Source organism: Ooceraea biroi, chromosome 9 (genome assembly GCF_003672135.1).
Source record: "Ooceraea biroi isolate clonal line C1 chromosome 9, Obir_v5.4, whole genome shotgun sequence".
Classification (NCBI taxonomy): Eukaryota; Metazoa; Arthropoda; class Insecta; order Hymenoptera; family Formicidae; genus Ooceraea; species Ooceraea biroi.
In genome coordinates, this window is record NC_039514.1 from 13,928,357 (window position 1) to 13,954,885 (window position 26,529).

Here is a 26,529-nt window from a genome sequence, read left to right on the forward strand (position 1 = left end):
TTCACATTGCTTCGTTCGATATTCAATATATAGCAAACTTTATTTTTTCAGCACTCCGTCAAGTGATAGCTTTGCTTCTTAGAATCTCCAGTAAACAAAGCCTCTTATCGGACACTGAGAGTTATGTGTCAGACAACGTAGATCGTGTGAATCCGTCATACATTTTAATTACGTAACAGCGTATTGCCAACACTGCGGCGTAATCGCACCAAGTGCTCTCGTGAAAGTGCTCTCGGTCAACGCGTGGGTGGATCTGTTTTCAAAAATGTAGAAAGGGTGTGTGTAAAGGGCACCAGTGATAACCGATAGTGATGACAAAGGAGCAAAGTGTGTGACACAGCCGTGTGCAGAGGATCAATTTGAGGAAAAAACACGATATATATGCATACATACATATCGCCGGTGACAGCTAAAGCAGCGATGGAAGCGAACGCGATGCTCTTGTTAGCTTTATGTGCGTGCGTCACGCATGCTTTTAATCTCGAACCACGAATACCTGTTATCAAAAGAGGCCTGGAGGGCTCCTATTTTGGCTACTCGGTGGCTGAACACATAGAAGTCGAAAATTCATTGTCGAGGTCGATAAGTTGGTGTGTATTATCACGATCGCAACTATGTTCAACAGGTTTTCTTACTGTTTTACGTAATTCTTAATTCTTTGAACTTTCATGGCAGAAAACGTAATTATTTTAGTAATAAATTTATGTAATGAATTATTTAGCTATTAATAGTAACATATAAAGAGTCAAGTATCATGTACCTGACATAACCCAAGTTATTATAAATGTCTTTCATATCAATTTTAAAACAAATTTTATCAAAATTGAGATTATGTTAAAGAAGATATGTTTACTAATAATGATAGTAAATTGTCATTTGTAGAAACTAAAACAGTGCGTGTAATCTTATATTATTACAAGAGTTTCTTTGATAATTATTTATCGCCAACTCTTTCAAGATAGAACTACAGCGATTAATTTTTAAACTTCTATTAAAATTCTATTAAACTCAAATCACTACTTAAACAGACAAAGAAAATTTATATAACCATTTTTATGTTATTCTATTAATCTGTTAATTTCATTATAAATACTTACTCTCTCTCTTTTGCATAAGACTTTTAAGTCGATATTTTAATGACTTGAATTTGTACAGGATGCTAGTGGGTGCACCTTTAGATCAAAATCGGCAACCAGGAACGAATCGATCGGGAGCATTGTGGCAATGCCCACTGACGACGTTTGTACATGATTGTACTCAAGTTATTACGGACGGACGGCTGAGTATGTTTTGTACATTGCGTTATTCGTCAATATTTTTGTATCGTATTATCGTTATAACTCTGGAAATGTACTTATAATCTGGTTCATGAAAAAAATCTAATATAATATTTTTATATCACTGTAGCTCTCTGTTAAATTCTGTTTGGTATTTTAACATTGAAGCATTGAACTATTATGTACCTTTATGTTTTACAACGAATGGATCGAGATATTTGTAAGAGGACAAAGATGTATCGATGTATTCTAAGCCACCCTGTGATTATTTATTTAACGATTGTTATATATTCATTCCTACACTTAATTTTGTACAAGCTAATATTACATGTAATAAGATGTTTTTTTGTTAAATCATGTTTCGGTAAACCAGTGGGCGATGGTCTGTTAAACAGATCATATGAGTACGAATTATATGATTCAAGTAAGTGTACAAGCCTCAGCAGAGTTCTTGCAGAATGAATTGAATGAAGAGTTTGAAAGTTTTCATCAGCAGTTTGCGATCCAGATTGCATATATTCACGAATACAAAATACTACGAGTTAAAACGCCAGAGCATGCGATATGAAATATTTTTCCCCCCGACAGCTTGTTCCTGTGATTTTGCGATGAATGAAATATATAACGCGAGATAGGAGAATATTTTGTGACCACTTCGATAGCGATTAACAATTGTTATACGTTACTGTTTGCAGCACTCTTTTAACACAAACGTGGACTGTGATATTATCGCTTTTACTAACATTGTTTCTTGTTATTTGTTTTATTTTTTCATCATCTTATGATGATGCAGTGCCTCATTCATATTTATCTTATATATTGCATGGACCTTGCATAATATGCATAATGTGATTATAATGTAATGAACAAATGTAATATTTTTATTTACTCAAACTTAAATAATTAGATAACTATTTTGATAATATAATGTTTTGCAGCTACTATTTCAATATCATAATCTAATATCATAGGCAATTCTTATTTATTAAAAAATATATTTTTATATTATTTTTAATTAATTTTATTTTGCTTTATCTTATTATATTTATCACATGTTATTAAATATTCTTATTTAATCTTATCCTACTTCATTTAGTTTGGAAATTATTAAACTTTTAAAATATATAATAAAATACCAAAATATTAATTGTTAAGAACAAATAATATTTATATGAGGATAGCCAAGTTTTTGACACATCTATCTCGTTTTCGAAACTTCAGAAGTGTCATAACTGTGACATCTGTTGTAGATTTGGAATCAGACGATCTAGTACCGCCAGGTAATGACGAGATAAAGGATAATCAATGGTTAGGAGTTACAGTACGTAGTCAAGGAGCCGGTGGCAAAGTTTTGGTGAGTGATTTCATATCCGTAGATATCCAAGATGAGGAAATAAAATAGAAAATAAAAAAACCATCATATATTTATTTGGGATTCTCAATTCATAATACTTCGCTCCAGGTATGCGCGCACCGGCATATCGTTAAGACAGCCGATTCTCAATGGGGTCAGGGTCAATGTTATATATTGACTCAAGACTTGAAGTACGACGATTTGAAGAAACCATGCTCGGGGAAGCCTACAAACAAGTAATATAAACAAAATTAATTAATAACATAAACAAAATTAATTCTATTTTTTAATATCTTATGTAGCAGGAACGCTTGTTGAAATTTCAACTATCACTGTACATAAGAAGTTTTTGATCTTCTCAGGGCGCACGAACAATTTGGCTACTGCCAAGCCGGAACCAGTGGTTTGCTAACCGCAGAAGATCGCGTGGTCATCGGTACTCCGGGGCCGCACACTTGGAGGGGAACTCTTTATCTGTTCACCGTGTCCGACGAATTCCTAACTCGAGATAACACGGTGTACAATGCGCCAATGCAAGATTACTCGCCCGTAAATAAATATAGCTACCTTGGTATGTATTATATATTATGAATCTTATTTACATACCTCCTTAATTAAATCTGGTTTGAATGCTTTAATATGAAAGTGTTAAATTATGCATCTTTACCTTTTGCAATGGACGAATCAAGTCAAAAAATACAATTATAATAGGTCTATGGCAATTAATTATTTAATTTTTTATATCGTACATTTAAATGTCAAATGGAAAAAATATGTTGTGCCACGCGTTTGCTTTATTTTGATATTTGATACTGCAGGAATGTCCGTCGCTGTTGGAAATTTCTTCGGCAAGGGTTTGTCTTATGCGGCTGGCGCACCTCGGTCTAACGGAACGGGCCAGGTGATTCTGTTCACTAGAGTTGATTTCAAACCAGACATGGATGTCGCCCTCATTCTGGATGGCGAACAATTCGCCTCGAGCTACGGATATGAAATCACGACCGCGGATGTGAACGGAGACAAGTAAATAATAATAACATTATATATTAAGTAAAGCAAAGCGACAACAAGTGTCGCATTTAATATTGATACATAACATCTGAACATTTTATTTAGATTTTCTATTGCTGATTGTTTCGGAATAATCAATTTGTACATTTTGTATAGTCACATCTTTATTTTTTGCATCAATATAAGATTATTATGTGATTGTTTTTTTATAGATACACTTTTTATTTGTGATTCTAATATTTCTTATATTTTAGAATTACTGATCTGATCGTGGCAGCGCCGTTTTACTTCAACAAAGCAGAGGGCGGAGCCGTCTACGTCTATACTGCGTTAGATGTATGTAAAAGCCTCAGGAACAGTGAGAAATGTTCTCCCGTCAAGCTCGTCGGTCGTGAGGAATCGAGGTTTCATCAAGTTTATTATATTTTTACGTCGTATGATTGAATTGATATTAAACAGTTAAATGAATTAATAGGTTTGGTTTTGCGCTGACAAATTTGGGTGATTTAAACAAGGATGGGTACGAGGACATCGCAGTCGGTGCGCCATACGAAGGGAAAGGGACGGTCTATATCTATCTAGGTTCCAAGAATGGTATAATTAAAGTACCATCGCAGGTAATAAATTTTCTTGCGCTCTTTGTATCGCTTCATCTGTTTAATCCATCAATTAAATATTAATTTAATTAATTTTCTCTTCTGCTCATTTAATGACTCATTCGACTTTTAAACTATTTTGTTTCGTTACCTTTTTGTGGTTCAATAGATAATCCATGCGGAAGATATGCCTACACCGTTGAAAACATTTGGTTACTCGTTAAGTGGGGGAGTCGATATGGATTATAATGGTTACTCGGATCTCTTGATCGGAGCGTACGAGAACGACGCGGTGGTACTTCTCCGTTCTAAGAAAATCATCGATATCTCGACTTATATACGTTATATGAAAAAGGATGGAACATATCAGGATACGATAGAATCGATCGATCCTAATAAAATTGGCTGCTTGGCCGATCCAAATTCAAATCATACATGGTAAGTAACCACACTCGTAAATACGAATTTAACAAATATGCATTGAAGAAATCAAGCGTATTGACGTAAAAGTGAAGCTGCAAGTCCGCGAGTGCCATTTACGAATATTAATGATACAAAAATTAAGTTTCGTCAAATTTTGCAGTTTCTCATTCGAGGCTTGCTGTGAAACAAAGTCGCTAGTGAAGGAAGAATCTATGCAGAATCTCAGATTAAACTATTACATCGAAGCTGAGACTTATACCGGAGCTAAGAAATTCTCGAGGATTTGGTTTGACGCTGGTAGTGGTTCGCGTCCCCATTACATCAATCGAACAGTCACCCTTGATGCAACGAGCTTGAGACATTGCCAAAAGGAAATTGTCTATTTGAAGGTAAACTTTGACTCGGCTACTTTTTGCATATACATGTACACGCTAGTAACCTGAGAAAATCTCTTCTTAACGTAATGTATTCTATCCAAGGAATTTTACTTGAATTTAAGAATATCAAACGTAACGAATATTATTAGTTTTTAATTTTATCTCCATTTTTTATGATAAATCTAATAGGAGAATACGCGCGACATCCAATCTCCGATTAAATTCCGTCTGAATTATTCGCTAATACAAGAGGAACCGGTTATGCCTCCGGAGGGTGCTCCCCTACCGGATATACAAAATTATCCCATACTTAATCAGCAAGAGGCTGCGCGCATATTCGAAGCCGTATTCCAGAAGGATTGCGGAAACAATGACATTTGTGAAAGCGACTTACAAGTGACAGCTAAATTAAATTTGTCAGGTAAGATGCTCTTTAATCTGCAATTATATTTGGATAAAATTACACATATTGTCCTATAACTTTAATTATATTATATATAAAATGTGAAGAAAAATATATATATGTAAAATGAAGGAGAAAATAGAGAGCTAAATCGATCATAAATTACAAGAGAATGTATAATCTAAATAAATATATTTCTTTTATCGTATTAGCTTCCTCTGTAAAACCGGACTTTTACGAGCTACTTTTGGGAGAGAGAGAGGAAATAGTAGTCGAAGTGAACGTGGGGAATATCGGCGAGTCCGCGTATGAGGCTCAGCTGTTCATCGTTCACTCGCAGAGCTTGAACTATATTGCCAGCAAGAGCAACGACTCCGTGATCTGCAACTTACATAACGCCACTGTAGTATCGTGCTCCATCGGCAATCCTTTCAAGAAGGACAAAATGGTAGACATACAAGTGAGATTCGATCCCAAGGGTCTCGAAGACAGCGAATCGGAACTAGATTTCACGATATTCGCAAATTCCACATCGAAGGAAGTCACGGAGAAGCGAGCAACTGTGCTGCAAGCTACGGTGTTGAAACGCGCTGAACTCTCGATCAAAGGGTAATTATTATATGTGATTGTTTTAATTTTTATTATTTTACCAAATGACCATTCAACAATAACGTCTTTTCTTTTTTGAATTCTATTCTCTTTTTTCGATTGCATGCTGCTGGTTACAATATTTTAACATGGCACATTTTGTCTGCTTTACAAACTTTCTGTTGTTTATTTTGTGTTAATATGCATTTAGAAATGCGAAGACTCAGTGGGCGTTTTATGGTGGCCCGGTAGTCGGTGAGTCCGCGATAAAGCATTTGAACGAAGTAGGACCAAAAGTATCGCACATTTATGAGGTGTTCAATGAAGGCCCATGGAAAGTCAGTACTGTTGAGGTGCGCATTTCATGGCCTTACGAAGTCGCGAACGATAAACCGCACGGCAAGTGGTTACTGTATCTGGAAGAGATGCCAACTATACAAGGTAATATAACACGAGCACGGGGAAATATTAACAGAAATAACAATAACGGAAAGATATTCTAAAAGAGAGCGTGATATAATGTAATATAAAGAAGAAATCATATGCATATAATTATTTTATTATAAGCTGCAATAATATAATAAATTATATATATATAATAAATATAAAAATACAATAATATAAAACATAATGAACAAATAATAAATTATATATATAATATTTTATATGATATAATATTATGAATGGAACTTATAATACTCTATAATATACATTAAACAATTTAGCTTTGGGAGATGGTGAATGTATACTGCCACCAGGACATGTAGTCAATCCGTTAAGGCTACAGGATAGCATCAACTTGGACGACACTGATAGCATTTTGCATACACACTCTTCAACACCATCACCGATTCTATACAACCATACTAATCACGTAAGAGTAACGCGAGACACGGAGAAGGTTGTAAATACGCGAACAATTATCGACAAGGACGGACATCGGCATCGCGTGGTTGCAATGGTAAGACTTATTTTCTTATTGACTTGTTATTATTGATACGAACGAAAATAATGATTCTACGTATAAAATTTTTAATAAAGCGATTTACAAAGAAGTTCTTCCGTTTCAGAATTGTAAAGCTGGAACAGCAAAGTGTTTCGACATTACGTGCTATATATATAATTTGCAGAGAAAACAGGAAGCCATCATAACTGTCAAAGCCAGGTAACGTTACTTTATCTCTTCGTCATGTTAAGTTGCCCGTGATACTTATTAATCTTGATATTGTTTTTAATATTAATTTAATAATATATATTTTTAATATTACATGACACGATTACTAAATATCTTCCGTTATATTTCAAAACTGGAGCTGTCGCATTTAAAAGAGTGACTGATTTCAGACTTTGGAATTCTACGTTGGTCGAGGATTATCCGAAAGTGGACATGGTTAAAATAGGCTCCAACGCAAGAATAGTGATACCCCCGAATGTTGTAATACAGCAAGAAAACTTGAAAGACGATTATGCAACCGTAAGTCCACATTTTGTTGTGTAGTATGTATAATAGATATTTTAAAACACAAGTAGCTGTTGCGTATCGTATCAACTAACTAAGACTAGCGAGGAAGTTTCAGTTAGATGTATGTAAAGGAAGATATACATTAGATATGCATATACTTGGATCAAATAGGAAAGTAAAAAAAAAACCATATAGCACGCGTGCAACAAGCAACATATAAAGTAGTAGGAAAGTTTTATATATCGGAGAAATTGTATCTAAATAGCTCACATTATCATGCAGGCTGAGACGATCGCTTATCCAGATCTGTTGGACCAGCAGGAAGCCGAGCCCGTACCGATATGGATATACATAGTGGCAGCTGTAGCGGGTATGCTATTGTTCATCTTGCTTACATTAGTATTGAGGAAACTGGGCTTTTTCAAAAGGCGGCGGCCGGATCCAACTTTGTCCGGGAATCTTGAGAAGCACAGGGATGATAATCCGGAAAGCGAAGCGTTATTCAAGCACTAAGATCAAAAGCAAAAGTTCAAAGTGTTTGCAAGAAATTGTCATAATTACTTAAGTTTAAGTACTTATGATAGAGAAGGAGAAGCGCAGGCGCGCGCAACTCATTTCCAGTTTTATACTAAGTTTGGAATGCATATTTTGTATACACGTGCAGCTAAATACGCGAGAATTGATAAAGTAGATTGTGATATTGTTATATTAAATACATTTTATGCGCATGCGCAGACGAATCTTTCTCGAAGGCGCTCACGTAATTGTTGCGTGATACGCGCAGCAGCGTCGTAAACGCCTCACTGTTCGGACACTTGTTTTACGAATGTAATAACTTCGGGAGAGCATGATATTTAGATGATAGTCGTAAATTATGACTATTGTTTGTTTTCGAGCAGATAAACGATACACGAAAATACTTAATCAATGTACATTAAGGTACATGTACATATGATGTACGATGGTGCAATGAAATAACGATTTTATAATCGTATGGTAGCTGTTACAAGTTTATTCGTATTTCACTCGTGCCATTGCATACGTATACAAACAGCTTTAACATAGGATGAGGATGACGAGTCAAATTCACAATGGAAACTGTTCTCCGTTTATATTATTTCAGTATAAACGAATAGACTTTGTCATGGAAATAGTTTTCTATCTGCATTATTTTCAAAAAATAATGTATGTATTTGTTAAGATCTCTATTAAAAGCACATGGATCATCTAATTCGTGGCATGTGAAACGTCAAATGAGTCATGCAATCAAATGCATTTCTTGTCAATCCAAATGCGTTAATACACTGCCACTATATAATAGAAGCATTTTTAATATAATTTTTTCTTCTATAATCTTCGTTTAAAGACTATTTATCCTATAAACTATTCGTTTAGAGACTATTCAAATCTATTCAAATCAGTTTAAGACGAACCTTGAAGCTGTTATGAATGTTTTAAAGCGAGAGGAAAGGAAGATATTCAGCGAGCCTTAAATATAATGGGAGCAATTATTGAATATTAAATATGTAAAATATTTGTTCTTTATTATAATTGGACAAAATTTAGCAGAATTAATACTCTGTGACAATCGATGCAACTGTGTTTCTAATATTTCTGTATCATTATACAAGTTCAGGTACTTAAATATTTTTTATAAGTTTAATCATGTTTACACATGACCATAAATTTTTTCCCATCGCAACATGTGACAATGCAAAAGCAAGTAGGACGAACGTGTCTGGTATAAATATGAAATAAATTATATCATTTATAACATAATAAGAACAGACATAACAAGAATGAGAGAAAGATTTTGCACACAAGCAATATCCTATTCATATTTAATGGATTGCTAACTCTGCAAATCTTTCGCGAAGGCTGATGATGTTACAATCTTCCAACAAACGTTTGTTATACTGCCCTATGAGAAAAAGAAACATTTATATATTTAATTACGAATATTTAAAAAACTTTTGTTATATAATATTCTTATTACGTATAAGACTTTTTTTAGCAATGTTATAGGATAAACTATACTTATCCAGCAAATAGAATCAATGTATATCTCGATGCATTTTAATATTAATTATGAAATAAAATTTTATTATATTCTGACAATAAACACGAATATATTTATATCGCTTACATATTTAGCTTTCTATTTCAGAGTAAAGAGATACAACATAAAAATCTTTGATATGTATAAAGATTTTTATATTAAAATTGGTATTTTTAAGCTCACCTGTGGAACATCTTGGAAGATACACATGAATCTGCATTATGGAAAAATTTATTGCGTATGATGATTAAAAACTAAAAGCGATTTATTATAATACATTTCCAGGTAAGAGCAATCTGAGATTATAAACCTGCAAAACAAAGATTTTTTTGTACACTTACTTTTTAAATTACTTAAAAATTTTTACTTAAAAAGATTTTCTATTTAAAAAATAATTATTAAAAATCTTTTTACTGTAGTCTTTATAATCAATCTTATGCATAATTCAAAATTCAGTATATTTAAATAAAAATTATAAGAGTGATAATTATATTATGTGAGAGATGTATATAAAAAATAACTGGCTATTATTAATTGTATGTATGGGCAACTACCTGTATAATAATACTGTTAAGGGAACCGTGCTTGCATGCCACAGAGAATGAGCATCGAGTATCCAAAAGATTGGTGGAAAGTCTGCCAATTCGAGCAAAGTCACAAAAATAGTCGCTACGTTAAACCAAGCGATTAAGTACGCGTAAGGCAATTTGTTGCGATTGATGTACCACCATAGCGACGTTATCGCGAAAGTTGTTAAACCTATCATAATGGTTCTCAATTTTTAGATTTTCCATCTTTGTTAATATCATTGTCATATGAATATCATAAAAGCAAGAAAAAAGTACACTCTAGAGCTTACCTATCATTATGTTAAACGTCATGTTGTAACCATAATTTATTTTGCCTGACCATAAGTGTGATAAATGGCTACAAAGTATGCTAATGTATCCACAAGTTATTATAATGAATAATTTATTTTTGTTGCACGTTATTCTAAAAATAAAGACATGTATATTAGCTTCACCATTAATAGTAATGTTCCATTTAACATTAATTTAAATGAGATAAACATTTTAAATGAGGTAAATATTTATATATTAAAATTATTCAGTACTTAAAAATTTATCTTAAAGACATGGAAAGTTAAGTAACATGGGAAAAAATTATGATAGTACTTGAAATAGTGTAATGAATATATTAAAAAATTTGGATTTATTATTGATCGCGTATTACCTTAGAAGCATACAATATAAGAGCGTAAGTACCATACTAAATGCGCAAGAATAATCCATAGCTTCTGTAAATGGCCTGTCTCGTGAATGAAATATGGCAGACCAAAACCATCCGTTTAAGCATATCTACAAAAGAACACTTTTTATCAGAACAAGGCCTAGAAACGACCTAGAGATATCAGTCGCATGTAACGTAAATGCACTAACAATGCTAAAATATGCCCACGCATAAAACATAGGGTTTGCACGATTAACTCTTTTTCTAAATTTCAGTTGCATTGTCCAGTGTGCATAAAAATTTAGTATGGAGAATAAAACTGAGGCAGGTTCTTGACATCCAAACAGGCGAATGAACGGCCACTGCACACGCACAAACAAGAAAATAATATTTTGAATACTCATTAGAAAAGCATACTTTCAATGATAATTTTAAAGTTAATTATCAAATATGATCTAACTATATTAATAGTTTTATGGAGAAATTACACTCTCATATTATCATATTTTTCATGTAACATTAAATACTATTTTTATTAATTGAGCAAAATCTCCCATGTTTGTACGTTGCGCTTACTTTCCCATGGAATTGTGGTACTTTCAATCCATTAAATACAAAGGTGTCAACGGTTCTCCATGTGCAGATATAACTGCAATCCTCCTTGCAGGACCATTGGAGCAAAATTAACGACAAAGGGGGTCGTTGTTTAAAATCTGTTTCTATAATATCAATACATAACATGAGTAACTTCGATTGGTAAGAACAATTCGCATAACAAGAGAACAACTTTTAAACATTTCATTCCCATCTCGGACGAAAACATTCAGGAGTATAAGAATGCAACAAAGGAGACGATGTAGGGCACGTGAGAAAGGTATCGAGAGAATTACGAGTACTCCGAATATTCTGTACGTGGTGCATCATACGTCACTGATACCTTATCTGAAATTGTCGAAAAGTATCGCGGTCATTACCATCTTCGCAGTTGCTATTGCGACACAGCGCTAGACATTGATTGTACACCTGCGACCTGTCACCTGTCGAACCAATTACATTTTCGACGAGACCGACATGCAAACTCAAGAAAAGGATCCATAGAGACTTTGACATGCCGCCAACGCGCCACAAGAAGTTTGCCGACCAAGGATGTTGTGAAATCGAGAACGACTCAGAGACAGAAACATGGACTAACTTCAGGTTGATGACGCAGAGGCCTCATGCGGCGGAAACACAAAGTTTTCTACATAAGGCTGACTATCAACATGAAAAAATTTAAAACTTATTTATTATTTATTTACTTTAAACACAGCTTTCTTTTAATATGTGAAGAATTTCCATTTGAAAAAATGTGACATGGATGCCAATTATAAGGCTACAAATTTCAAAGAAACGCGCAAATGTACAATAATTACGGCCAGAGAGGAACCTGAGAGCGGCCAGGCTGCCGTTTTACGCCCATATTTTTGCATTGAGAAATACGACAATTACAACACCGAATGTGAACTTACATTCCATTTAACATGCACATGTTCTTTTTTCATTATGAAAAAAGGGTTCCTCTGTTACAGCGCATCCACTGAACCGCAGCCAATATGCGACACTCGATCATCTTGCACCAAAATTAGATGCGCAAGTTAACGCGCTGCTTGTTTTGATGAAATTGATTAATTTACTGTATTTACATTCTTCTTTCAATTTTTAGACAGAATGTGCCCAGAGTTGATCCCAGTGTTAATTTTTGGTACGATAAAAGACATTATACTAAAGAAAGAATTCTCTGGCACTCTTTGGAAAAGTATGTACATATTTCTGAGGACAATTCATCGAACTACTCAAAACACATTTTGTTTTTTTTCGCGTTTTGTATAAGTTGTTAAGTTAATATACCATAGTTGGCTTATTGTGCACTACTAAACTTTGTAATACAAACTATATTAAACTTTATCTGTGAACGTTATCTGCGTTATTTACATGGTGCATAGTTCTTTCTTAATTATCTTATACATATATTATAATAATAGCAAAAATAGTCATTCCAGTTCAGTTTGTTTCAGTGCGAAAACAGAATAGAAAAAGAGAAAAAAAACAGCGAGTATATTGCAATAATTTATTTATTTATCGATTTATAATAATAAAGCGATAACAAAGCGAAAATTTATGGAGTGAAGACAAATAATGAAATAATACATATTACTGAAGTTTTAAACAGCTTTTTCTTAATTCTCTCGATATATGTGAAACATCTTCATTTGAAAAAATGTAAGTGACATGGATTTCAATTTCAAACAAAAGCGCAAATGTTACAATATAGATCGCATATTACTTGTTTATATATATATAATAAAATTACTATAAGATATATGTAAGACATTATTTATTGTATTGTACACATGTAATATATTTCATACTCTGCATGCACTCGATTTATACAGAATGGCACTTTTGGAAGCACTATGTGGAGTTGTCATATTTCTATTTCTACTTTATCGCTATTTGACCGCTACCTTTGATTTTTGGAAAAAACGCGGTGTACCCGGGCCTGATCCTGTGCTATTTTTTGGCACGATGAAAGACATTATATTAGAGAAAGTATACGCTGGTATTCATTGGAAACGTATGTACGATACATATGAAGACTCTAAATTCGTAGGATTATTCAACATGCGGAAACCAGTATTATTACTAAAAGATCCGAAACATATAAGGGATGTTTGTATAACAGATGGTTCATTATTTTCCACCCGAGGATTGCCTTTCTATCCGAACGTACGTAATAGTATTTCTCGGCGTCCTTCTAGGCATTAATCCACTGTTCCTATAAGAAAAATTCTATAATCTTTTACTTAATTTTTATTTGAATATATGTGTTTATTTACTCAAATAATGAAAAGTTACATTTCTGATTACGTGCTCAGGCGGAACCACTAATACAGTTCCTTTTCTTCGTGGATGGATCAGTTGCATGTCCCTTGAGGGCAAAAATGTCACCGATGTTCACACCTAGCAAACTAAAAGAAATATTTTTTACGATGCAAGGAGCTTTTTCACGGTTAGAGATTTATATGGATTCATTATTATCAAAGAACGAATACATAAACTGTAGTGACGTGACATCCAGATTTACCGCTGACATAATCAGCAGTTCCCTCCTGGGTATCAACGCCAATACTTTATCAACAGACCCGAATGAACAGACTCGAAACAAATTTATAGATAATCTTCTCATCATACGAAGTGAAGGAATAGTTCACAAGTTGTTAGATATGACGAAGGCATTGTTACCGGAACTGTACAATTTAATTGGTTATCGGTTGTTTCGCATTGATAGAGTAACCGATTTCTATACGGATTACATTTTAGAACTGATGGAGTACAGAAAGAAACATGGTATCGTTAAATGCGATATTGTTGGTTTACTCATGGAAATAAGGGATAATCCTGAAGACGTGGCTGAAGTAATTGGTAAAAGATTTTTCATATTAATCTATCCCTATGTTCAATTGACGTTGTAATAGATTTGCTGGATATTATTATTAGCAAGTCAAGATAATAACATAAAATTTTTATTAATAAGTTAAGAGTAATAGTTTCTTTTTATATAAATATCGAAACAAAAACAGTTTTGCAACAATTATTTTTATATATTATTTATTTAATTAATTTATATTATTCTATGTATTACAAATGTTTGGAAATGGTAATTAAAAATGAATTGTTATAACGAACATGAGTAAAAAAGTCTAGCAATACGAAATCGTATTATTTATTGTGTAGAATTCGATTTTGATACAAATAGAAAAAGGCGTATTATTCGATAAACTTATGTACACATACCTTTATTTTAATTTATTCAACAAAGTTAAGAGAATCTGAAATATCTAATATGTACAATTATTTCGCAGATATAACGGATCATTTTTTTGGTGCGCAATTATTTGGATTTTTCACCGCTGCATTTGACACATCCGCTTTAACAATAGCTAACACGTTATACGAATTAGCATTGAATCAGAATATCCAAGATAAACTGCGGGACGAAATACGAAACATGTATATCGAAAAAGGAGAATTGACTTATGACAATATAAACTCGATGTCTTATTTAAACGCAGTCCTTAAAGGTAACTATACCGAAATATAGAATTATTCAAATGTTCATAGTATAATTTTATGCTATCTGTTCTTGCGCGTACCTAACAGATAAAAGAAAATATATTTATAGATATTTATTTTTAGAGAGTGGACGGAAATATCCACTACAAGATGCATTGACAAGGTCGTCAACGTCAAGCTATACTTTTAGGGACACCAATATAACTGTACCAAAAGATCAAGCAGTTATTATACCTGTGTATGCAATTCATCATGATCCAAAGATATATCCGAATCCTGAAGTTTTCGATCCAGAGAGATTTAATGAGGAAGCTATTCGATCACGAGATTCGGTGTTACATTTACCTTTTGGATGCGGCGTTAGGAAGTGCTTAGGTATACGATAAACAAATAAAAAATATGTGGAAATTAAAAAATTAATCAAATTGTCTAGTGTTATCATATTTCATTCTTATCATATTTATATTTGTTTCCAAGTACAGTGATCGCGTTACGATAGTTTATTTATTTATCATATATTAATTCTTCCAAATTTATCGACTGCTCATTGAAATCACAAATACTTTGCAGGTGAACGATTGGGTGCTCTTCAATCAAAAATGGGAGTTATTGCTTTCTTGCGAAAATACAAATTGGAAGTTTGTGAAAAGACAGTTACTTCATACAAATATAATAAGGTGTCATTAATATCAATTCCTGATGAACCACTATATTTTAAAGTAACGAAAATCGATCTATTCTGTGATGTGCGTGCAACTAACGAGTAGAATTTATTATCGAGTCCAAACTCGAAATAATATAATATAATAATAAAATAGTTGTTATAATCATTAGCAATGCGGTTTTATTTTTGCAGGGTTTTAGTTAGTTGCAGGGTTTTAGTTTGTAATGTATAATTAGCAAATAAAGAAGATATAAAGATATTTTTCTTTTCTAATTCCATTTGATTATTTAATATTTCTAAACTTCCCAACTTATGTACGATGTAATTTTATTGTTGCCTATGCTCACGATACATTATCACACTTACACGTAAGATAACTTCTTCTCGAATCTTGTACCCTTTCTTACGGTAAACTATAATTGCATTAAAGAAACAAAAAATGCATCGAATCACTCGTATGTCTCAGAACTTCATGTTCGGTTCTGCTGGATAGCATAGGTATTAGTATTTTACAGAGTATAAATTAATTATGTCGATAATATCTATTTGTTAATAATTTAGTTCCATCTAAATGATGGCTACATCACATTAGAATTCGAACGTCACAACGTAAGACAATTTCTACTTTTTCACATGTTCTGTTTCTAATTATCAATTATCAACTGTATTCTCTTCTACATGGTGATATACGTATGATACTCGATTTAGGAAAATATATCATTGCATCAGACACAGTCATTTTCAAATTAAAAATAACAGAACGCGGCTAGCAAAGAGAAATTCCTTCATCCTAACTGTCAACATAAAAACAATTTAGATCGTAAATTTTGATTTCAACTGAGAATAGCTGGTGAAATAGGCCATTGCCTGATGTATCGTGGTAAATAAAGCAACAATCAATTATTTTATTATTACATATTAACTATGAGAAAAGTAAGAAGTAATATAAGATTAATTGATTATCGTGTAAGATGTGAATTATTGTCAAGACTATGGTTCCAACTAACTTATAAAAAAATTAAGTTATATCTGTCGTTTGTTGTGCATTAAACAGTTATTAATGAAATAAGTTTAAAGGTCTCCAATTTTAACATTTACAAAAATGTCTTACTTAGTGGAAGACAGTGATGCTAGAAATAGGCGATAGTATGTAGGGATGTAGTGGGGATAGTTCGTGATGCACACAAGCTATATACGTTGTATCAATGTGTCCGTGTGCGCACAGACAGGAGAAATATATTTTACAAATCAATATTCTGCGATATAAAACCCCCAAGTTACACCTTCGGTTTGCGAACATAAATTTACAAAAACAACTAACGTACATAAACCTTCATTACTATGTATTAGATTTTATCTGTTCATTATTATGTATTACAAAATGTCATTTAAGATTGAAAACAGAAAGAAATTTAATATTGAATACATAATAAGTTACCTGAACTCGTACATCGTTATATATTGTTTAAGGACGTTCATCGGTTGTAATCGTAGCCAAAAGTTTTGCGCACGTTCGACTCTCTTTCCACGTATAGCGCGACCCCCTCCTTACTTCATGACGTTTAGCGTAGACTGTACACTTTTCCATGGCGACTCTCCTTCCACATAGCGACATGCTTCGAAATACTGTCAGATGAAGAACTTTGAATTATAATTACGCATAAAGGATACCGCTACGTATCTTCATCTTGTAATGTCATTCCTAACATCATTATGAATCATATATTAACTTTTTAGCAAAATACATAAACAATTTCTGCCGCAAGTAATTAAAATATCTCTCTAGAACACGCTTCGCCTATACCTTACGTCTTAAAATTCGTAACTTTGACATTGAATATCTCAACTTTGGTACCGGCACGGTTTTTACAACTGAGCAGGTGTATAAATAACACTATTAATAGCATATGGTCCAAATTTCAAGTAAATATATAGAAAATTAATTAGCCGATGAACGTCCTTAAGTTTGACAGAAAGAAGAAATTTAATATTGAATTACATTATAAAGTACGTGAAGTCATACAACATTATATGTCGTTTAAAATTAAAAGATGAAAGAAAGTTAATATTGACTTATTACATTGTACATTATGAGTTACGTGAACTCGTGTAACATGTATTATAATATATAATATGTATATAATTATATGTGCATACATATTCGAATACCATGAATTTGTCTGTCACTATTCTTCTTTTATAATATTATATTTTTTATAAGTCAATATTCATTGAAGACTTTGTCCAATGCTACAATTTGTAATACAAAGAAAATTTTATCTACGAATATTAACTGTGTTATTTACATAGTAAATACTTTATTTCCACTTATTTTGCATATATATATGTATATATATGTATATATGAGGAAAGAGCAAACATAGTTACGCCAGACAGTTTAATTTGTTTCGGTGCGAAAACAGAAAAGGAATACAGAGAAGAAGAACATAGAGAGTATACTGTGATCATTCCTTCTGTATTTGGTGATATAAAAAAGTGCATATAAGCAAAGTGTTAATGGTGATTTTATTAGTAACAAATTCACTTAAAACATTTGCAGGCTAATTCAGCATAATATTCATTTTCATTTTACTATTGTGTTTTTCTCGTAGTGTTCATTTTAATATTGTGATTTTCTCGAAAAGTCTCGATAAGTTAAATTAAGTTTAATAGGCATAATATATAACACAGGTAAAATCCTAGCTGACAAAATCCTAGTAAAATCTGTCGTATATTTAAATGTCTGGAAAAGGCACTCACATTATTTACGGTTTTAGTGCCAATCTATAGTCATACACAACTACTATTAATAGATTGTATTAGATTTCTGTTAACATTTTCGTAAGACATTTCTGATAGATATTCGGCAAAAGCTATTTCGATTAATGTGATTGCCTTAGATACAGTTTAGATGCTAAGCAGCTCTATAGAGTACGTATTTTCGATTTGCTTTCTTGAAACTCTACAAGATATACTAATTTCGCAAGATGATGTAATGTTCCAGCAACTGCAAAGTTAATCTCTTATGTTTGTATTCTGATAAAATTTGATGTAACGTTACCATAAGATATATGTGAGAAATTATGTATATATAGATATACAGAGTATTTCTTATCCACCGCCCATTATGCATATTGGAAATTTGTATCAAAAAGTCCTGAACTATTTTTTTCCCGCGATGTTTAATGAAAGATATCTCTTTCATTCTTAAGTGAATTCCAACTAATCAGCGCCGTATTTCAGAAGTATAAGCGTTTGTGAATCACGTGCTTGGTAATATGTGTGGTAATATGCGGTCACACCAGGCAATTAACTCACAAATGTATACATGTATTTCTGAAAGACAACGCTGAGTAGCTGGAATTTATTTAAGAATATTACTTTCAGAAAATATCGCAGAAAAAATATTATTCAGGTCATTTCGACACAACTTTCTATAAGGAAAAACGCTATACGTAGTATGAGCGGTGGTTAAGAAACATCCTGTATATTTCATATTCGTGCACTCGATTTATACAGAATGGGAGTCTTCGAAATACTATGTGGATTTGTCATATTCCTGTTTCTGCTTTATCGCTATTTGACCGCTACCTTTGATTTTTGGAAAAAACGCGGTGTACCCGGGCCTGATCCTGTGCTATATTTTGGCACGATGAAAGACATTATACTAAAGAAAGAATTTGCTGGCATTCATTGGAAACGTATGTACGATACATATGAAGACGCACAATTCGTAGGATTATTCAACATGAGAAAACCTGTATTATTAGTAAAAGATCCGAAATATATAAAGGATATCTTGATGAAAGATTCTTCGTTATTTCCCACTCGAGGATTTCCTTACAATATGCATGTACGTAATAGTAAATATTACAATGTTTTTCGAGTTCATATTAGTACTTTGTATTATTTCACAGTTCGGATAAAATAAATTATATATCTTTTAATATATATTTTTCTTTAAATATATGTTTTCATTTCTTCAAGTAATTAAAAATTACTTATATGAACGATTACGTACTCAGGCAGAACCGCTATTACCATTCCTTTTTTATACGGATGGAACAATTGCACGTTTCTTGAGAGCAAAAGTGTCACCGACTTTCACACCCAACAAACTGAAAGAAATGTCTTTTACAATGCATGAATCTTTCACGCGGTTATACAATTATGTGGATTCAGTAATATCGAAGGACGATTACATGAACTGTAATGATGTGGCAGTCAGATTGCTTTCCGACATAATTGGCAGATGTCTCATGGATATCGACGTGAAAACTTTATCTATGGAGACGAATGAATTAGACATAATTTCAAGTAATGATCAACTTCAAGTCATTAAAGAGACTAAAGGGATTCTTAAGAAAATATTCATGAAGATGTTACTGAGTCTATCCAATTTAGTTGGTTATAATTTGTTTCACAATGATAAATACATGGAGTTCTATAAGAATTTTGTCCACGACGTAGTGGAGCACAGAAAGAAACATAATATCATTAAACGTGATTTGATCAGTGTTCTCATGGCATTAAAGGAAAATCCTGGACAATTGGGTGATGTAATTGGTAAAAGTTTTTTCATATTGGCCTGCTTCATTATTCCCATGTTCAATTTGCTTCGCAATAGATTTGCTACTGGTATTATATTACCACATTAAAGCAATATAAACAACTCTATGAAATAAATTTAATTAATGTGAAAAAAAGACTGTTTATGCAAAGATGGAAATAATCCGAGATTTTTGTGATTTATATTTTTCTACATATTATAACTGCATGAAAATAGAAATCACAAATAAATTATTCCATCGAACATAAGTACAAGTATATGAAGTCGTATTTATTACTTTTGCATAGATTAATATGATTGAAATAATGATACTTTTAATAATAATGATTTTAATAATAAAATAATTACATAGAAGGTTACACACATATATATCTTCCGAACACTGTCCCAAAAATTTGTTTTAATTTATTGAACAAAGGTGAAAGAATCTTAAATATGCTAAATATGACATTATTTTGCAGATATGACGGATGAGTTTTTTTGTGCGGAAATATTTGCCATATTCACTGCTGGTTATGAATTATCCTCCTCAGTACTAATTAACGCGTTATATGAATTAGCATTGAATCAGAATGTCCAAGATAAATTACGGGACGAAATACGAAACTTATTTGCCGAAAATGGAGAACTTACTTACGACACCATAAAATCAATGTCATATTTACACGCAGTCTTTAAAGGTAAATATAGCAAAATTGAATTATTCGAATATCTATGTAGAATTTTACCTACTCTTGCGTAAGGAATAAGGAAAAACGTATTCTTATTTATTATAGCGTACACATTATTTTCGGATATATCATTGATTTGTAATGCTAAACTCTTTGTTTTAGAGACTACACGGAAATATCCGGTAATAGAATCAATGTTAAGATGTGCATCAACGAGTTATACTTTTAGAGACACTAACGTCACTATACCGAAAGGTCAAACAGTTCTTATACCCACCTATGCAATTCATCATGATCCAAAGGTTTATCCGAAACCAGAAGTTTTTGATCCAGAGAGATTTTGCAATGAAGCTGACCGATCCAGAGACCCGATGTATCATATGCCTTTTGGATATGGCACAAGAAGCTGCATTGGTATAAAATAAAGAAATGATAAAATACATGTTTGTCGTTACAATTGCCTATGATACAATTAAGAAATTAACTGAACTGCTTAATTATCATATTTCATGTGTATTGTACTGTTTTGTTCTTTGATTGATCCAATATATGTTGATACATGATCGTGTGAAGATAGTTTAGTCCTATATGTTATATTAATCCTTACGAAGTTATTAACTGCTGATTAAAATCACAAATAATATTTTGCAGGTGAACGAGTAGGAATTCTTGAAACAAAAATGAGCATCGCCGCTTTCATACGAAAATATAAAGTAGATGTTTGTGAAAAAACAATTACTTCATACGACTTTTATTGTAAACATGGACCACTACTAGGACTGTCTTCTAATCCAATATATCTTAAAGTGACAAAAATTGATTAATTTGGATGTGCGTGCAACTGACGAATAAAATATATTGCCCAGTCCAAAATGTAATTTAGGTGATATAACATAATTAAATTATTTATTATGTTAATCATTACAGTTGCAGATTCGTTTTTGCAATTTTTCACTTACAATTGTTTTTCTTACAATATATAAGTCGCAAATAAATAAAGAATATTTTCTTCCAAAGCATTGCTTAATATCTCTATATTTTTCATTTATTATACCTGATTTATTACGTGATGATTTTGGTGTTGCCTATATTCACTACATAAGATGAAGTATCCACGAATTATGTATCCTTCCTCACGGTAATTTTCCAAGTTTCGCTGAATTAGAAAGAATATAGAAAAAAAACTAAGCCATAAATCGAAAACATTCTATGACAAAGATTCTATGACTAGATTATTGTACTGAGAGTAGCTGTAAACAATTTCATGCAAATCGATTCCGAGATTCTTCAAGATATTTCTCCGAGATATTTCTTGTACCAATTTTTGAAACACTGTTTCGAGAAAAATGCATTTAAAATTTTGTATGACACTAGGCTGTGAATAAATATTGAATAAAAATTTTTGTTTTTCTTTACACAGTATCGTTAATGCCTGCGCCATGTAATTCTCCTTTGACGTAAAAGCTTCCTCATAATCTTTTCTTTGCTTTTTGCGCTTCGTCTGCTCGTATACGCGCGCGCCAGCTTCTACTAGACCGCGCTGGAGCGCTCAACCGAGCTTCTCCGTGCTATAACTTCGTTATTTTTGTGAAATTTTCGTTGAAATTTTCCGAGAATATCCTTCATAGATAATACTATCGAAAAAAATATAATTGCAAAATCGAGTTTTCAGACTTACAAACGTGTGTAACCCCGTAAGACCATTTCTGTTATGTCATTCTGTTTTTAAATATCAATTATTATTATTAGCTTTACTTTCTCTCGTAGTGTCTTTATCTACCTACATTATTTGCATTATCTTAAATCTGCATTATACATAAGACGTTCTTCATTTTCTGTTTTGCATATATGTACTATGAGAAATAAGAAGCAAAAATATGTATAAAAGCAAAAGTATGTCACTCCGAACAGTTCAGTTTGTTTCAGTGCACATTCTGCTTTTCTAATTCTTTGAATAAATCACCATTTCTTGAAGTGTGTTTATTGCACAATATTTGTACGAACAAATACAAAGTAATCTACAATCATTGCCTATGTTATCTACATGGTATGCACATATTTTATTTTTAATTAGTTTGCATATAATTAATATATTTGTAATATTAAGTTGGTGCATAAGTTCTTGTCGATTTTGCAAGTTTTCTTTACTAAAATAAAACACTCAATACAGCTAAATCAATCAAAATATTTTCGTTTTGTATGAGTTTCTTCGATTTTTCCAGCAACATGCGAATATCACGTCGAAAGAAGGAGTCATCTTTTGAGGCGGTTCATTTATCGGCAAGAACTTATGCACCGACCTAATATATACATATATTATTGTAAGAACTAATTGTAAAAAGGAAAGCAAAACAAAGCCATATAGTATATTACAATGGTTCATTTGCTATCGGGTAATAGATATAACAAAATATAAAGACCAAAAATGAAGTAACTTTAGTAATTATTGAGAAAAGGTTACACTCCGCGAATCTTTCTCATTTTGACATATGTTATGAAGTTCCAAGTAATTTTTACTTGACAACTATGTAAAAAAAATCTTCATTTGGAACAATATAAATCATGGATTTGTATTACAAAGAATAAATTTTAGACGAAGTTTATGAAATAACTTATTGCTCAATAAACTTATGTGAATAATAAAAGTAAACGATTAAGCATTATTTAAATAAAATTTCTAATCATTAATTTTTTGCGAAAATATAAAATAGTTGCGAAAAAACGAAAACTTCATAAAAATTTCATACTGTCTCAACAACATCAGCGCTAGAAGAACCAATACATTTTAAAATGACGAAAATCAATTTATTCGAATGCGTACGAGTGTATCACACGGTAAGTTTTACTTTTAAGTTCAAAATATGACTAAATATGTGTAACATATAAGAATATTATAAAGAATTCAGATAATAAAAATATATTATCAAGTTCGAGATGTAAGGGAAACAATATAACGTAATCCTAATCAGATTATGTTAATCATTATGTAGTTTTACTTTCAGTTTTTCACTTGCAACTTTGTAATGCGTAATTAATTAATTACGGAAGAAGCATATTTTTCTTACAAGATATTCCATTATTTAATATTTCTAAATTTCTCAACTTACAACATTGTGATTCCAGCGTCACCTACGCTTACGACGCACGATGGGTTCTCCTCGAATCTTGGATCCTTCCAAACGAAAATTCTCCTAGTTTCGCCATGTTCTCTCGTTAACAGTAATCTTGTAACGGGTATTCTTGCCCAGTGTTTTCCCAACGCCGGTGTCAGGATGCTGAGATCATCTTTTTTAGTAGAATCCCACCGAGTGACCGAGTTCACTGTAATCACTACTGCCTGGCATTCCCTTGTGAGGAATCGACACACTTCGGCCAAATCGTCGAGCTCGTAAGTCGTTTCCAGATCACTATGGCGTGTGTCCCGCGTTACCTTGTGAAGTAAAAAAAATATTAAATAAACAAGAAGTAAAAGTCAAATAATTAAAAAATAAAACTTTATATTATTTGAAATTAAAAACTAAATGACATTCTTAACTACAATTAATCATAGTAAAAAAAACTATCTTTAATTAATAAAATTTATAATATCCGTATATATGTACATTTCCTACAAGATTTACACACAAATAAGCAAAATAAATTTTACGAAAAATCTGTCACACGCTAATAATTTAGTAACAGCAAAACACTGATAATTTAAGTGAATCAAACAAGTAATTCGATATGGATGCTACTCATCTTTTGCAGCTAATATATCATATCGTGTTACATTTATCAGGAAAATGCAAGCTTAATGTAAATCCGTTACAATTTTCGTTCGAATTTGCTGCCAATTTATCGATAGCCTGCTAAATAGAATAAATCATACTTGGTAGCAAACTGAAAATACAGAAATGATTAGTAGAGATTGTTCCATACCTTGAAGATAACTGCCGGTAAAGAGTCAATGATTACAAGGAGAGGTCTTTTTCTTTCAAGCACGGAATTCCGTTCCGTTTTGTAGAAGCTTACCAGGTGTCGGAGAGCTTGTATCATTTGATGGGAAGAACGTACGTGATAGACCTTTGTACGTTGCAATGCATCCTCTATGGTCTGAAAGACAGGAAATGAGACTCAGCGTTAATTATAATTGTAATTTGCTTATATTTACGTTGTATATTTGTTATTTAAAGTCATCTGGCCAATAATCTACTCTACTGTTACATCGATATTATTATAGTTTATTATTTAGCTTTATTACTGTTTGCCTGAAGTTCCGTGCTCTCAAAATCTCCTCAAACCGTAATCTGGAGAAATCTCTTTTTGTATCTAAGTACCATGTAACGATGTCTGATTTCGCAACGGCATTGGCTGCTATCGTCAAGCATAATTGAGTCTTCCCAGAAGCTGACAGCCCACATATCTCACACGATTGACCAGGATACAAGCCACCCTTTAACAACTCGTCCAAGCTATTCAATCAAATATCAGACATCAATATTAAATATCCTAAACACAGACATTTCCTTTTAAAAAAATTTCCTTTTTAAAACAACAGCAATAAGTTTCAATATTTTTGCCTTCATATTGGTCATCTATTTAAATGAGAGCTGTTTTGTCTCGAACATACCATGCTATGCTAGTTGATATAATATTGTTATGCTCTATTGTAAGAAGCTCGCTTGCATTCTTCTTTGTGCCACCAAACTTTTCCAATATGTGCTGTTTCACTTGCAATATATCCTGCAAATGAAACTGACATCGTTATTTGCAAGTATCAAGGAAATATAAGCAGATATTATTTTACATATCTAATAAGCATATACTGAATTCTCTCCTTTTAACTAGATACACACCATATGCGAAAGACCAGTGAATGTCGCCAATTTAACTGGATCCGTCGCGATAAAATCGACGACCGTGGTCACGTTCCTCCGTCGCAAGTCATCCGTCACCATCTCGGAAAAACTTGAATGAATACTTGCACTCAGTTTAACCATTTCTTGAATCCTGACAATGCTGAATATCTGAAAAACAAAAGAATTAAATTCAGAGTGTTGTTCTCTTCCCGGAACAATTACAGATGCTTGTTTTATCGAATATCGAACTAAAATCAACGTTCAAATCAAATAATGTATAATATCCTCGTTGTTTATTTGACATATATTCGCAGGAAAATTTTATTTAAATTAATAAATTGTATATATATATATATAACATTAAAGTAACCAATAAAATACGTTCTCATGACTATATTCTTATTTGGAATAACAAATTATTAACCTAATTTCTTCCAAATTATGAAACACGAATCTATCTTCATTTCCCTCGCAATTTCATCAATAATCACGATCATACATCTAGACATAGATCACTAACGAGACATATTCGGATGCCGATCACTTGCAGCCTTCTGTACCTAACTTCAAGTGGGAAGGCATGCACGACGTAATATACTGTAAAAAGTTTCTAATTCCGTTTCAAATTTTTCGCACGTATCACGTGACTCGAAATCTTCCGGTGATATGGAGCCGTTGACGACAACTTGAAAGATACGCACCATTGCTGTCGGCAAGCAACTGCAGGCAACTTCAGTAGCGTGGATTCACGGTGACGAGCGTGCGTGATGTGCACGGCGTGCACCGTACGCGTTTCTCTGCTCGTCTGGTGCTTCTCGAGGAGGATCACGTCTCGCCGTTACTCCAAGGAGTAGTGCCGAGATGGCGACTATCGTTTCCATGGCTATTTTGGC

The 26,529-nt window shown here is 32.6% G+C and overlaps 5 protein-coding genes across 11 annotated transcripts; 3 read left to right on the plus strand and 2 right to left on the minus strand.

Annotated features, from left to right (window-relative positions):
- Window positions 1–124: 124 nt before the first annotated feature.
- LOC105287294 (integrin alpha-PS1) lies at window positions 125–9,613 on the plus strand. Of its 2 annotated transcripts, XM_011352855.3 has the most exons (18): window positions 125–590; window positions 1,156–1,283; window positions 1,651–1,701; window positions 2,528–2,631; window positions 2,740–2,867; window positions 2,994–3,202; window positions 3,450–3,654; window positions 3,897–4,046; window positions 4,118–4,259; window positions 4,408–4,676; window positions 4,822–5,050; window positions 5,228–5,459; window positions 5,654–6,050; window positions 6,241–6,470; window positions 6,755–6,990; window positions 7,100–7,194; window positions 7,374–7,503; window positions 7,774–9,613. In XM_011352855.3, exons 1-18 carry the CDS (start codon window positions 382–384, stop codon window positions 8,002–8,004), a joined length of 3,375 nt encoding a protein of 1,124 aa, XP_011351157.1. In that variant the 5' UTR covers window positions 125–381; the 3' UTR covers window positions 8,005–9,613. The 2 variants fall into 2 exon arrangements, with proteins under 2 accessions (XP_011351157.1, XP_011351158.1); XM_011352856.3 differs by lacking the exon at window positions 1,651–1,701 and having other exon boundaries at window positions 126–590.
- On the minus strand, window positions 6,065–26,477 carry LOC105275953 (DNA repair protein RAD51 homolog 4). 4 transcript variants are annotated; one of them, XR_003406985.1, is made up of 9 exons: window positions 26,338–26,477; window positions 25,634–25,804; window positions 25,408–25,520; window positions 25,039–25,249; window positions 24,717–24,890; window positions 23,906–24,228; window positions 21,076–21,204; window positions 7,762–8,000; window positions 6,065–6,445 (listed from the first exon to the last, which is right to left on the minus strand). XR_003406985.1 is itself a non-coding variant. In XM_011333184.2 (8 exons), the coding sequence occupies exons 1-8, from the start codon at window positions 26,338–26,340 to the stop codon at window positions 17,120–17,122; spliced, it is 1,188 nt and encodes a 395-aa protein (XP_011331486.2). In that variant the 5' UTR covers window positions 26,341–26,477; the 3' UTR covers window positions 16,751–17,119. The 4 variants fall into 4 exon arrangements, 1 of the variants encoding a protein (XP_011331486.2); XR_893317.3 differs by lacking the exons at window positions 6,065–6,445; window positions 7,762–8,000 and adding exons at window positions 13,701–13,788; window positions 16,996–17,183; XM_011333184.2 differs by lacking the exons at window positions 6,065–6,445; window positions 7,762–8,000 and adding an exon at window positions 16,751–17,183.
- LOC105287292 (post-GPI attachment to proteins factor 3) lies at window positions 9,017–11,906 on the minus strand. Of its 2 annotated transcripts, XM_011352848.3 has the most exons (8): window positions 11,755–11,905; window positions 11,357–11,499; window positions 10,990–11,142; window positions 10,784–10,908; window positions 10,410–10,543; window positions 10,105–10,309; window positions 9,734–9,860; window positions 9,017–9,412 (listed from the first exon to the last, which is right to left on the minus strand). In XM_011352848.3, the coding sequence occupies exons 1-7, from the start codon at window positions 11,888–11,890 to the stop codon at window positions 9,782–9,784; spliced, it is 975 nt and encodes a 324-aa protein (XP_011351150.1). In that variant the 5' UTR covers window positions 11,891–11,905; the 3' UTR covers window positions 9,017–9,412; window positions 9,734–9,781. The 2 variants fall into 2 exon arrangements, with proteins under 2 accessions (XP_011351150.1, XP_011351151.1); XM_011352849.3 differs by lacking the exon at window positions 10,990–11,142 and having other exon boundaries at window positions 11,755–11,906.
- LOC105276300 (cytochrome P450 6A1-like) lies at window positions 12,266–15,835 on the plus strand. 2 transcript variants are annotated; one of them, XM_026972341.1, is made up of 6 exons: window positions 12,266–13,039; window positions 13,213–13,546; window positions 13,696–14,242; window positions 14,683–14,901; window positions 15,017–15,268; window positions 15,464–15,835. In XM_026972341.1, exons 2-6 carry the CDS (start codon window positions 13,214–13,216, stop codon window positions 15,658–15,660), a joined length of 1,548 nt encoding a protein of 515 aa, XP_026828142.1. In that variant the 5' UTR covers window positions 12,266–13,039; window position 13,213; the 3' UTR covers window positions 15,661–15,835. The 2 variants fall into 2 exon arrangements, with proteins under 2 accessions (XP_026828142.1, XP_011332126.2); XM_011333824.3 differs by having other exon boundaries at window positions 12,266–13,546.
- LOC105275954 (cytochrome P450 6B7-like) lies at window positions 17,190–20,981 on the plus strand. The gene is made up of 3 exons (XM_011333185.2): window positions 17,190–19,410; window positions 19,583–20,123; window positions 20,589–20,981. The coding sequence occupies exons 1-3, from the start codon at window positions 19,078–19,080 to the stop codon at window positions 20,867–20,869; spliced, it is 1,155 nt and encodes a 384-aa protein (XP_011331487.1). The 5' UTR covers window positions 17,190–19,077; the 3' UTR covers window positions 20,870–20,981.
- Window positions 26,478–26,529: the final 52 nt, after the last annotated feature.